This window comes from Phoenix dactylifera, chromosome 6 (assembly GCF_009389715.1).
Source record: "Phoenix dactylifera cultivar Barhee BC4 chromosome 6, palm_55x_up_171113_PBpolish2nd_filt_p, whole genome shotgun sequence".
Taxonomy (NCBI): domain Eukaryota; kingdom Viridiplantae; phylum Streptophyta; class Magnoliopsida; order Arecales; family Arecaceae; genus Phoenix; species Phoenix dactylifera.
The window spans coordinates 5,916,058-5,927,410 of NC_052397.1; the positions used below are offsets into that span (position 1 = coordinate 5,916,058).

Here is an 11,353-nt window from a genome sequence, read left to right on the forward strand (position 1 = left end):
CAGTAAATTCTACTGCACGCGTAACGTCATCACCTATATACCATGTCATCATCACCTATATGCTGCATCATAAAAATAATTTTTTTCATATGTTATGCCGCATCATCGCCAATTGGTCACGTAATCACCTATATAAGAGATTCCTACCACGTAATTGGGCACACAATCACCGGTTAGTACTAGAGAGACTTCTGGTGAGAGAAAGTGGCCGAATTTCGGGGGAAGTATCCCATTAAAATAGTCGAAAATATAGGAATAAAGCAGCCCATGGTCACTAAATTATGAGACCAATGCGGTGATAAATCCTAATTGATCCGTGCAAAATCAAACAGCAAAACGACATGTCACAAAATGACATTTTAGTCATGCAAATTTGAACTCAAAAAGACAACATCCATTGCAGCTGCCCAAGAAATAAAAAAAAATTTCTTAATTCATGCAATAAGCCGTTAGTCCACAAATCCACCTATGGACATCTTCGCAGCATTAATATACGAGATCTTGAAAGAAAGTAGGTATATAGCTAGACTCTTCAATAATTATAAAAATTCAAAAGAAAAAAAATAGAAATTTAACTCTGGACATGAATATAACATTAAGACATATAAATCAAGCATGGATTTCAAGTTAGCACCCTACATCTCATCAAAATCCCAAAATAGGCTCTTGCAATGTTGGAACAGAAAGAAATTGAGTTGATTTAAGCTAGATGCGTTCTGCAGCAAACTTAAAGGAATCATGTCGACCCGTTCATTTCTATCAAATGATAATTGAAGAGAGTAATAAATTTTAGATCTAAATTCATTTATATCAAATTGGATCTTCTCTCCTTCAAAACGATGATAAGGCTACGATGCATATTGGGTCTGCCTCTGATACAATATTTATCACGGTTTCGTAGCCTAAAAAAAACTTTAAGTTATTAAAATGGAGGACTGATCCAGGCTTGTAAATCTTTGTAGCATTAGAGATGCAAATGGGTCTGATCGAGTCGGGTCAGGTCATGAATGACCCCGACCCAATCCGGTTTCTTGTCCAGGTTCTAATTTTGGACCCAGACCAACCTAGTAGAAGATCAGGTCAGGTCGGATTGAGTCCACCCTACAATTTTTAACCCAACAAGTTATTTGAGCCGGGTCGGATCCCTGTATAACCCGACCCAACCCAAAATATTTGGGTCCGGTTCGGGTCCGGGTTGGGTCAACCCATCGATGGCTTCAGAACTTATTTGCACCCCCACGGGCTGTAGCCTGAGGACCCAAATAATTTTATAAATTCGGGTTGGGTTGGGGCGGGGCGGGTTGTATGATTGAAAACCCAAAATTATTGAAATTTCAAATATGTCGGGTCGGGTCTAAATTCAGTAAATCCAAATCCGACCCAAAAAATGAAATGGGTCCAATTTTAAGACCCAACTCGGACCCACGGATTCTCCAAAATGGCTTGGATTTGGTCTAAGCAAGTCGGGTTATAGGCCAACCCAACCCATTTACAGCCTTATGCAGTATTCTTTTATCAGTTGATGTGGGATGATGACACATTATTGTGTAGCTGATCGTATATGATGCTTTCTATCTAAGTCCCCTTTCCAAACCCTTGAATTCTGCTGTTGTTTATGTTGCTACCATTTTAAAACCATTAGATTCTTTGTAGAATAAGATTCTGATGCCGGTTTTCTCCAATTATCGGTTAGATATCTCCAATTTATCCCATCGGAATAGGAATAGGAATAGGCATACAGCAAAATCCGTAATTCATTTTCTAAAATTCATTCTTTCTTGGTGGTTTCTAAAATTCTTTTTTTTTTGAGAGAGAGAAAGAGTAGGCAACAGTCTAATTACTTTCATTGAGGAAATGAAAGGGAAGATGTATGCAAGATTAAAGAGGAGAAAAGAAACATGAAGGATCAAAAGGAGATGAAGGTGAGAGAAGGAAACCTTACATCCCATTAAGCAAGGGGCAAGGAGGGGAGATATTAGCACCCACTGCCGAAGAGTACAAACTGCTCCTATACTTAAATGAAAATCATTGTCTTTAATAACATTTAAACTAGGACATTTTTTTTTTATGGAACGCAGATGAAGTAAGAGACTTTCCTTGAAATTGTATGAGGAGTAAATGGTTATAAGCAAAGTTTTAAATCTTTTGGGATGGGACTGTCCTGATTTATCTATGGAATGGCATGCGCCGCCGTCCCACACCATCCCAACATTTTGGGATGGAGGATGTCCCAAAGTGTGCCAATCGAGATGTTGGAACAATGGCAGGACAGTCTTGGGACCAATCCCAACTTATCCGAATGAACTCTTACACTTGGCTGGTAACTGAAGAAACAAAGAGATGGTTAAATATATTCCCCGTCCATATTTACAAGATAGATGAGGAAACAAATAATCAGGGTTTCTTCAACGTGATTGAGATAATTAAGTGATAGCCCAACATCACCTGGGCTAATGGGCCATCCTGAGACCAGGGCCCATTGAGTTTCATGTGTGTTGCACGTGAGGGGCGGAGGGAGGAAGACTTTGGTCAGGAGTAGTCTTCTTCCTCCCCCGATTCCGGTGGACTCCGAGAGCCCTAGGGCGAGCCTATCCAAAATCTTCGGAATTTCCATCTATTTAAGGCTCCCTCCTTCTCCTTCGAGCTCTATCGACGAACACCTGAGCCATAAGGTCCAAACGTCTTCCTTTTTCAGATTTCTCCCTTGATTCTTCGCCGAAAAATCCTCTAGATCACCTCGTTGGACCGAGGTAAATGTCGTCTGACTCTCTCTCTTTCTTTTTCTAGTCTCCTAGCCACTTTTTTCTTGATTTGCACTGGCAAATCACCGGAATTTGATCCAAAATAAGGTGCTCTATTACGCCCCTTTTCTTTCGTGTTTTGCCGCCGTCGACCTCTAGGATTGGCTGGATTTTGCTGTCTTCTAGGACCTCGGTGATCATATGGGTGATTGTTGGGGGGGGCTATGGTTTAGAATGAATGATGGTTGTTTCATGATGATAATCTTTCTCCCTTCTTCTTTGCATTGGCCGGCCACCGTTGCCGGCGATAATTGCGGTTGAGAGCTGCCGGTGGTCACCGTCGTCGGGGCTGGGCCACCCTCAATGCCCTTGGTTCTGACCGAAGATGAAGGGGAGGATGAACTTCCCTGTTCATGAAGAGAGAAGAGAGATTTCTCTCTTTCTTTCTCTCTCTCTATGTAGCTTCTGACCTAGTAGAGAACCCTTCTCTCTCCTTTATTCCTCTCCATATTTCTTGGTAAACCCCGTAGCAAATTTTGGACTGACATCATTGCGATCTTCCCGAGTAAACCCCCCCCCCCAATAGCACTTTCCGAGCAAGTTTGAATTTTATCATCATCATCATCAATCTTTATTGAGCTATCGATACTGTAGCCTGACTCTTGTTCTTGAGTTGAATTGTTAGACTATCCAGATCCAATTAATCCAAGCACCCAGATGTTACTACCTCGTTGGCCCTATCCTTCTTCCACTCTGATCCTTGTTAGTCATCTAACAACCTGACATGTTTTCTTGCTTTGATTGGAGACTGATTTCTTTCTTAATCAAAAGAATTGGTATGCACCATACTGATTGAATCTGGGCACTTGGTGCCGCCACCTAATTGGTCTTGTTTTTCTTTCTATACAAATCTATTTTCATAATCAGCCCTGATTTTGTATTGAGTTGCAGTCATCTGAACAGAAAGAAGCCCAACGAGATCTTATACTCTAGTTTCTAAATCGAAATAAGGCCCTAATCCTTTATTTATTTTAATTCTCAATTAAAAGAGGATAGAGAATATGGATAATTTAAATATTAGAACTCTAAAATTAGGTAATTACTAAATAATTGATTAATCAATATGTCAAGTGATTGATAGGAGATAACCTAGTTTTATATTGATGTTAAATTGACTAGATATGTTATGCGTCGATTGGTAGATGTGTTCGATTACAGTAGAGATAAGAATCCCTATAATTAGTTACTAATATATATATATATATATATATATATATATATATATATATATATATATATATATATATATATATATATATATATACATGTTTATTAGTTTGAACTACTGAATTTGCATCATGAGATTTACATCGTAAGATTTGCATCATGAGATTTATATCGATAGATCTGGTTTGGCATGTGATGATAAGTTTTTATATGATTTTCAGTACAAATATACTTATACGGTTATTATATGTATTAGATATTGAAAACATGATTATGTAAATAATGATACCTTTAAATTGAGAGAAATATACTGTGTAAGTAAAAATTGATTTGACAAGAGTAACATATAAATCAGACGAATAAGATATAGTTGGACTTTGAACTAACCTTGCCATGGAATAGCCTCCATGAGCTTATGTGTAGGATCGCCTCCACAGGCTTATGTGTGAGACAACCTCCACGGGTTTATGCATGGGACAACCTCTACGGGTTTATGCATGGGACAGCCTCTATGGTTTAACACTTGGGATTTTGTTTAACAGTTTTGGATTGGATCATGATCTTAGTTAGTCCAAAGCCGAAAAGATAATTGTTATAGAATCTAGTATTGAGATAATGAGAGACAGTTGATAAGACACATGAAACCAATGCTGAATAAAAGGTTTTACTTATTGGTATTTGTGATATTTATCTCTTTTGATAAGCCGGATATTTGACGCATGTGTATGAGGATATTGTTGGTTTAATGGAGTTATAATAGATATTTGGAAAGAGATTTCATAATTTATGTTTTCATTTTAGTGTCGCTTATTGCTATTTTCAAACTATATTATTATATTGGTATGAAATTCTTATTGGGCTGTAAAGCTCACAACCCCCCGTTTTTTTTCTTTTCAGAGTTGAAGGTTGCAAGTTGCTTAGTATTTGATTATAGTTGCTTGGCTATGGTTGAGATCATAGGAGAAAAGAAGGAATAAATAGAGCACCATTATCACCGGATGGACAAATGAATTTAATTTTGTACAAGTTTGTTGTTTATTATGAAATATCATTTTTGCTCTCGGATATTGAGGTTGTAATAAGTTTTTCAGGCCTAGCATTTTCTCTAGGGCCCTTTTCTAAAGAGTATGTAGCCATGTCACATGCCTGACTCGGGTGGCGAGTCCGGGGTGTGACAAGTTAAGTCATCAGTCGACATTTCTTATAGAGGCTGTTTATCCTCAATGGTAAAGCTAACGAAGAACAGAGGTCCGGGATGGTTTTATCTTTCAGAAATCGAACTGTTAACTAGGGAAGTGACAATGGGCATAACAGAGGTGAGAACACCTATTTTGATATGCCTTCTCATGCAAGCACATATACGATTTATGTCCAGCGCATATAAAATTTCTCTCAATCCCAATTTTGAATGACAAACCAAGGTTGCCTAGAAATAGCAAAATCACTCTGGTTTGAATTAAATATCTTAAAAAGACTCAAATGAAGATTCAGTTAAAGACAAGACTACCAGTTTTGGACCAAGACAAGTCGCAAACAGATAAATGATTTTGTCTCGAACTTAATTCTGACCGCTTAACTAGTGATTTATCTGAAGATTTAAATATTAATGGGTGACTGTAGGTTGGTTATTTGAAGGCCCCTTGACTAGTTTTTCTTAGACACGATTCTTTCTCTACGCATAGAAGGCCCTATTTGCTTCATATGTGGATTGTTGAGAGTGCTTTACTAGCTTTACCTTTTATATTATTTAAGAACGAACTTCCTCAAATATTCTTTAAGAAAGAATTTATCCAGTTCCAAAAGGTAAATAACTGTTTGGGTGTCTCTGACTCTTCTTTCAAGTCAGATTGTGAATGCTGTCTGGTTTGGATTGGACCATGCCAATGTCTTGTGCATTCTGTTGTAGTTTCTCTTGTAGCAGTAGCATTATGTTTATTTTGCATGATTGTTACATATTGTTGGTAGTTATAGTCATATAACTGATGCTTGGGTTTTAGGGATGAATAGTTTTTGCTGCTTAAGATATCACAAGACTTCTCTTATTTGGACAGACCGACAGAGATTTTTCTTGCATGCTTGCATTGTGTTACTGGATGAAATAGCAAGTCTTCTTTTGTTTACTCTTCTGCAAATCTTCCTGCAGGAACTTGATTTCATTGCACATTTATCCAATTGCTGCAACAATCCTCTGACATCTTCTGCTACTAACCTGAACAGGCTGCGCCTGCCAACCGTTTCCCCACAACTCCAAGGGAAGCCATGACAATGGCACAAGATGTAGTCAATGTAAACCATCTACATCTGTAAATAGGATCATGAACCGAAAAGGGAAGCATACCTGGATCTATGAGATTGATGAACTTCAAGCTTCGTTTCTCCCTCTTAGTCCCTGTTCAAACACACGGTGATGGAGACCGATTTTGTGTTCACGTTATGGGCAGAGGGTGAGACCCCTTCGAATATCCTACAATCAAGGATATTATGCTTCCACTTCTCAAGGAGACAGTTACGGTAATCCTCGTAACTGACCACGTTGTGGTCATGTGGGTCAAAACCCAACAGTCAAAACCATGCTGGCATCTTCTTTTGTTGTTGCTCGTTGCCGGTCCATTAGATGCTCTATTTGCTAGCACACGAGTAGAATCAGGAGAAGTGCATCTGAATTTGGGAAATATGAATTCTTCTGCAGCAAAACTGCAAAGAGGAAATCCAAGGCAAAAAGTTCTCAAATTTATGTCAAGGCTCGAGAGGGTTCGGCATATAGTCTGTTTTACAAGCTATTGATCAAGTCATTATAGAACAGTCGGAGTCTATTTTGGCACCATCATTCCAGCATATTGATGCAGATCTATCACATAAACCTGACTAGTCAAATTTCCGATGAACAAGCTCAACTCTTATTCTCAGATATTATCATTGATAAATTAGAGACATCATTGCAAGTATTTAGTTCTGAACATCATATCTTTTTCAGACATGTACAGCATATCCATGTCAATTGTTTATCCTCATTTTTTTTCTTGCATGAGATCTTCTCTAGTTTTCTCTGTTGTTCGGTATGAAGAGAGATCCCTCATAGCTTACAAGGACTATATAACAGAATTGCTTTCATTAACGCCTGGATCTGTTGCACAAGTGTCCATAGCTTGACATCAGTCTTGGTGCTACTTATGTATTTGGAGAGAAAGCAACTTGAGATGATGCTGACACACTGCGAAATTGGTAGTGGTTAGTACCATAGCATCATTTATATGTTGATCTAGTGCTGATAGTGTGGATATAGTTTCAGGAATTCTTGGAAAGAAGATAGAGGTCATATGTTGCGTTATCATGCATCGATACAGTGCTAGTGCATTAATAGTCTAAAATTCAGCCCTAGCTTATTAAACTCAAAAGAGGTCCATCTGCAATCAATCCAAATTAAAAAAAAAAATTTATACCATCTGACTCCATCCTAGATTAAATATTAGACACTTGCTAAGCCACATCCTATTGAAAGGTCTTGGTCTCAAGCTGACAAAGCTCATGTAAAACATGGCCACCATGAACTCAAAGGTTTTTAGTATATCTGTCCCTTGAAACCTGGTCTTTGGAGGAGTAAATCTGTACCAAGACCAAGCCATGCTATTATATTTGAAGTATTCTCATCATTTTTTGTCTCTGATAAAGTATCCATAGGCTGAATTATTTACTACTATTAGATGCCATGTTTATTCCAACAAAGTGCATTACATAGAAATGGATTAAAATTCAGAATCTTACTACCTAATGCTTCCCATAAGTTCAGAAGAGTCCCTTAACTAAACTATAGGCTTTAATGTACATATCCTAGTTAGGTATCCAGACACCCATCTAAGAGAATTGAAGAGTTTGCTGTCCTAGTCAAAGAGGGGAATAGTAATAATATCTGCTTTTTTCCACAGAAAAAAAGAAGAACAAGGATAATGCTGGCCTCCTGCACACTCTAGAGACGGTAAGTCTTGAATCAGTCCGTGTTTAGGTTCTGAATTGCCAATGCCAGGATTTCCTCTTCTTCTTTTCTTCTCTTTTCTTTCTTTAAAGGAAAAGATAGACAAAGGCCCAACCATCTTTCATTTGAAAACCAAAAAGAATATAAGAAAGAATAGAAGGATAAACAAGAACCAAAAAATAAAGCTGTCCTCCTACAGAACAAACAATCAAGACTAAATCTGGAATGCCAAGAGCACCGACCAATGACCAGTTTTATTATCCTCACTCATTGTGAGAATCCTAGATGAATAGAAGAGTTTTTGCTTGAAATAGTTTTTGGAGAGTATTTTTGTAGTACCTTTTTCTGCTTCGAAAGGAGCTTTTCGATCCTCAAACAAAATTAGGATCCACAAATGATACCTTTGGACGGCTGCAGTATCATCGGCATGCATAAAGTAACAAAATTTAGGACCTGGGCTGATATAGAGAGCCAGAGATATCTCCAACATGTCTCATTTTTCGAAAAAAATGAGAAGATGCCAACATAAACATCCAGAGAGGAAGGTGATAAGAAGCCACAGATTTTGAGGTCAAATGAAAATAAAAATAAAAACAACAAAAATAAGACAACTGATAACTGAAATCCAAGTAGTATTGCTTAAATATTTTTCAGTTTGTTAGCAATGAAATATAATTCCCTAACTACTGCACTCAAAAAGCCATTAAAGAAAATGAAAAAGAACATAGATATGTCTGAGAGAACTCTGCTCAAAAAGATATATCTAAAAAAGCAAAGTTTTCAAGCGACATATAAGAAGAAGAACAAGAAGTAAGTGAAATCCATCTTGCATTGCTTCAATTTTCTTTATTACACATAAAATGCACTTCAATTCTCTGTCTTCTCCACTCAAAGAACCTGTAAAAAAAAGAAAAGTAAAAAAGAAGAAAAAAATAGAGCCATGAAAGACGAAGAAGAACTTACTTGTGTCTCGAAGATTCTCTCAAAACTCTCAACCTTATGTTCCTCCAAAGCTCTCTTAGCTTTGCACTTCTGATCTCCCCTCTGTACATATTATCACAATCCATCAAGCACTTCACTAAAACACTCTGCAACACCCGAAATTAAGCCTACTAAATCTCAACAGCATAGCGGGCACCGGACGAGCCCGTTCTCATTGCAATCCGGGCATCGCCGGAACCCTCCGACCTCCTCATCCACCTCCTCACGTTCCTCCTCTTCCTCCTCTACATACACTTTGCAGCTTCCTGAGCAAGTCGTGCATGGAACGAACCTCACATCGCCGCACCCCTCGCATACATCCAAGACGCCGCTGCCTTTCCAAACAGCCACCATCTCGCAGCCCTCCACTGCCGTCCCCAATTCTCCAGCCTCGTGCATTTGCCGCACCTCATCGACCCCTCCCAAATGCTTTCCATCAACAAAGACTCTCGGCAACCTCCAACAGCCATACCCGGTGCCAAGGAGCTCATTCAGCTCTTCTTTGAATCCCCCATGCATTGATACATCCCTCTCATCGATGCGAACGCCATATCCTTGTAGTATTACCTTCACCGACCAACAATCCTCATAAGTCTTCCGAATTCCTCGGAGGCTTGTGAAGTAGATCACCACCTTTCCCTTGCTGCCCGGCGGGCATTTATCCAAAGGCGCCACCTTTGCGGCGCTGGAGTTGAAACTAGACCTCCTCGCATCGATCTTCTCTTGAAATGCATCGATCCGAGCTCGAACAATTCCATGGAATTTTGGGACATCGCCGGAATATCTCCACTCTGTCACCTTCTCTGGTGGCTCATGAGACTGGCCGAGGGCTGGGTGCGGCGGAGAGAGCTCCTCGAGGGCCTTCCTGAAGGTGGAGAGGACCTCGGGGTCGAAGTCGGAGACGATCGAATCGCCAGGGCTGAGCTGCATCCAGCTGGGCTCTGGGGAGAATGATCCGTTAGCCAATCTGGATCTGGAAAGGGACTCCGGCGCCGGAAGGGCGTCGCGGGTGCTGTGGAAGGAGAAGGAGCGGTCGACGCCGGCAGTGGCGAAGGGGGGGCGGAGGGGACTGGTGTCTTCGAGGCCCTCCATGAGCTCCCAGGCGTTGATGGTCTCCGGCTCGTTGGGTGGGGTCTTGGAGGGGGTCTTCGGTATCCAGCGCTCGATCATCTCCGACCAGGCCTTGGCCTTGCAAAGCTCGTCGGCGAGGCGGTCGCGGTCGTTGGAGCTCTTCATCATCTTCTCGTCGGAGCCGGCTAGGTCTTCGGGGCTCGGGCCGCTGTTGAGCTTGAGTGTGCCGAAGGTGGACGCCGCGAGGGTGACCACGTGGGAATCATCGTCCTTCCTTCGGCCGCCGAGGACGGCGGCGGGACGGAGGGGGCCGGAGTAGCTCCAGCAGTACGGAGACGGGGTCCTCTGCCGGTCTCGGCGGGCCTGCTTCGAACTTGTGCAACCCATGCGCGGACCAAAACAGGGGAAATTGAAGCCCACTTCTTTTTCACTGAATCAATGAGAGGCTAAATACAGGGTTTCGAGAGTAACAAACAAATCGGGATCTGCGAACGCGTCGGAATCAAAAAAATACGATTGTGACGGACATTCCAGAGAAAGGAGACACTTTTGGGACGGCGAGAAGCGTAAAAGATGCGATTTTGATCCAGAAAAAGCATACAAACAATCAATCCGATAAACCAGGGGGAGGACTTCGATGCCGTAAAGTTAACTGAGGAGCAGAAACGGATCGAACTGCCTCGATAGGATTGAATTCGTGGAGCCAAGGCCGGCGAGGCCAGGAACAGGGGAAGCAGGGGAAGATGAAACGTGGTAGAAAAGAGGGGAGAAGAGTCGAGAAAGGATCAAGGTCGGTGGATACCGGGCCGTGGGTCATCGAAGGGAGGAGTCGTCACCCATGACGAAGATATCAAAAGCCAAAGAGAAGGAAATTTATAGAAAAAGAGAAAGAAAATGAAGGCAGGGGGGAGAGCAGTCGGCAGGCACAAGTCAAAAGCAAAGGAACCATCTGCGATGACTCTGGCCTCTCTATCAACCTAGCAGCTCCCCTTTACTCCTACTATCTCTTTCTCTATCTGTGTCTTTCTTTGTCCATTAGCATTAGAGGCCTCGCCGAGATTTCTGGGGAGAGAAACCTGCCGCGATGCTCTCCTTTCTTCCCCTCCCAATAGCTAGAGAGACAGAGAGAGACAGGGCGGGGGGATGGTGGGAGGAAACATTCAGCCGAAGGTGACGCTGCGTTCCCTCGCCCCTTCGCCCGCTCAGGCGGTCAATGTATTCGGGGGCCCAGCGAGTTTTAGGTACGTGGCATCTAGAGAGAGGTGGGGAACGGCGACGTTTCGCGGTTTGAAGTTGGTACGTGATCAAATTACATGGGGCAGGTGGAATTTTACAGCAGAAAAGAGGAGTTTGGATCTTCAGC

General features: G+C 41.3%; 1 protein-coding gene across 3 annotated transcripts; it reads right to left on the reverse strand.

Annotated features, from left to right (window-relative positions):
• Window positions 1-6,849: 6,849 nt before the first annotated feature.
• Window positions 6,850-11,151, reverse strand: LOC103703353 (uncharacterized protein At3g28850-like). 3 transcript variants are annotated; one of them, XM_039127270.1, is made up of 3 exons: window positions 8,902-11,151; window positions 8,278-8,835; window positions 6,850-7,179 (listed from the first exon to the last, which is right to left on the reverse strand). In XM_039127270.1, exon 1 carries the CDS (start codon window positions 10,375-10,377, stop codon window positions 9,058-9,060), a length of 1,320 nt encoding a protein of 439 aa, XP_038983198.1. In that variant the 5' UTR covers window positions 10,378-11,151; the 3' UTR covers window positions 6,850-7,179; window positions 8,278-8,835; window positions 8,902-9,057. The 3 variants fall into 3 exon arrangements, with proteins under 3 accessions (XP_038983198.1, XP_038983199.1, XP_038983197.1); XM_039127271.1 differs by lacking the exon at window positions 8,278-8,835; XM_039127269.1 differs by having other exon boundaries at window positions 8,278-11,151.
• Between the last annotated feature and the right edge of the window lie 202 nt (window positions 11,152-11,353).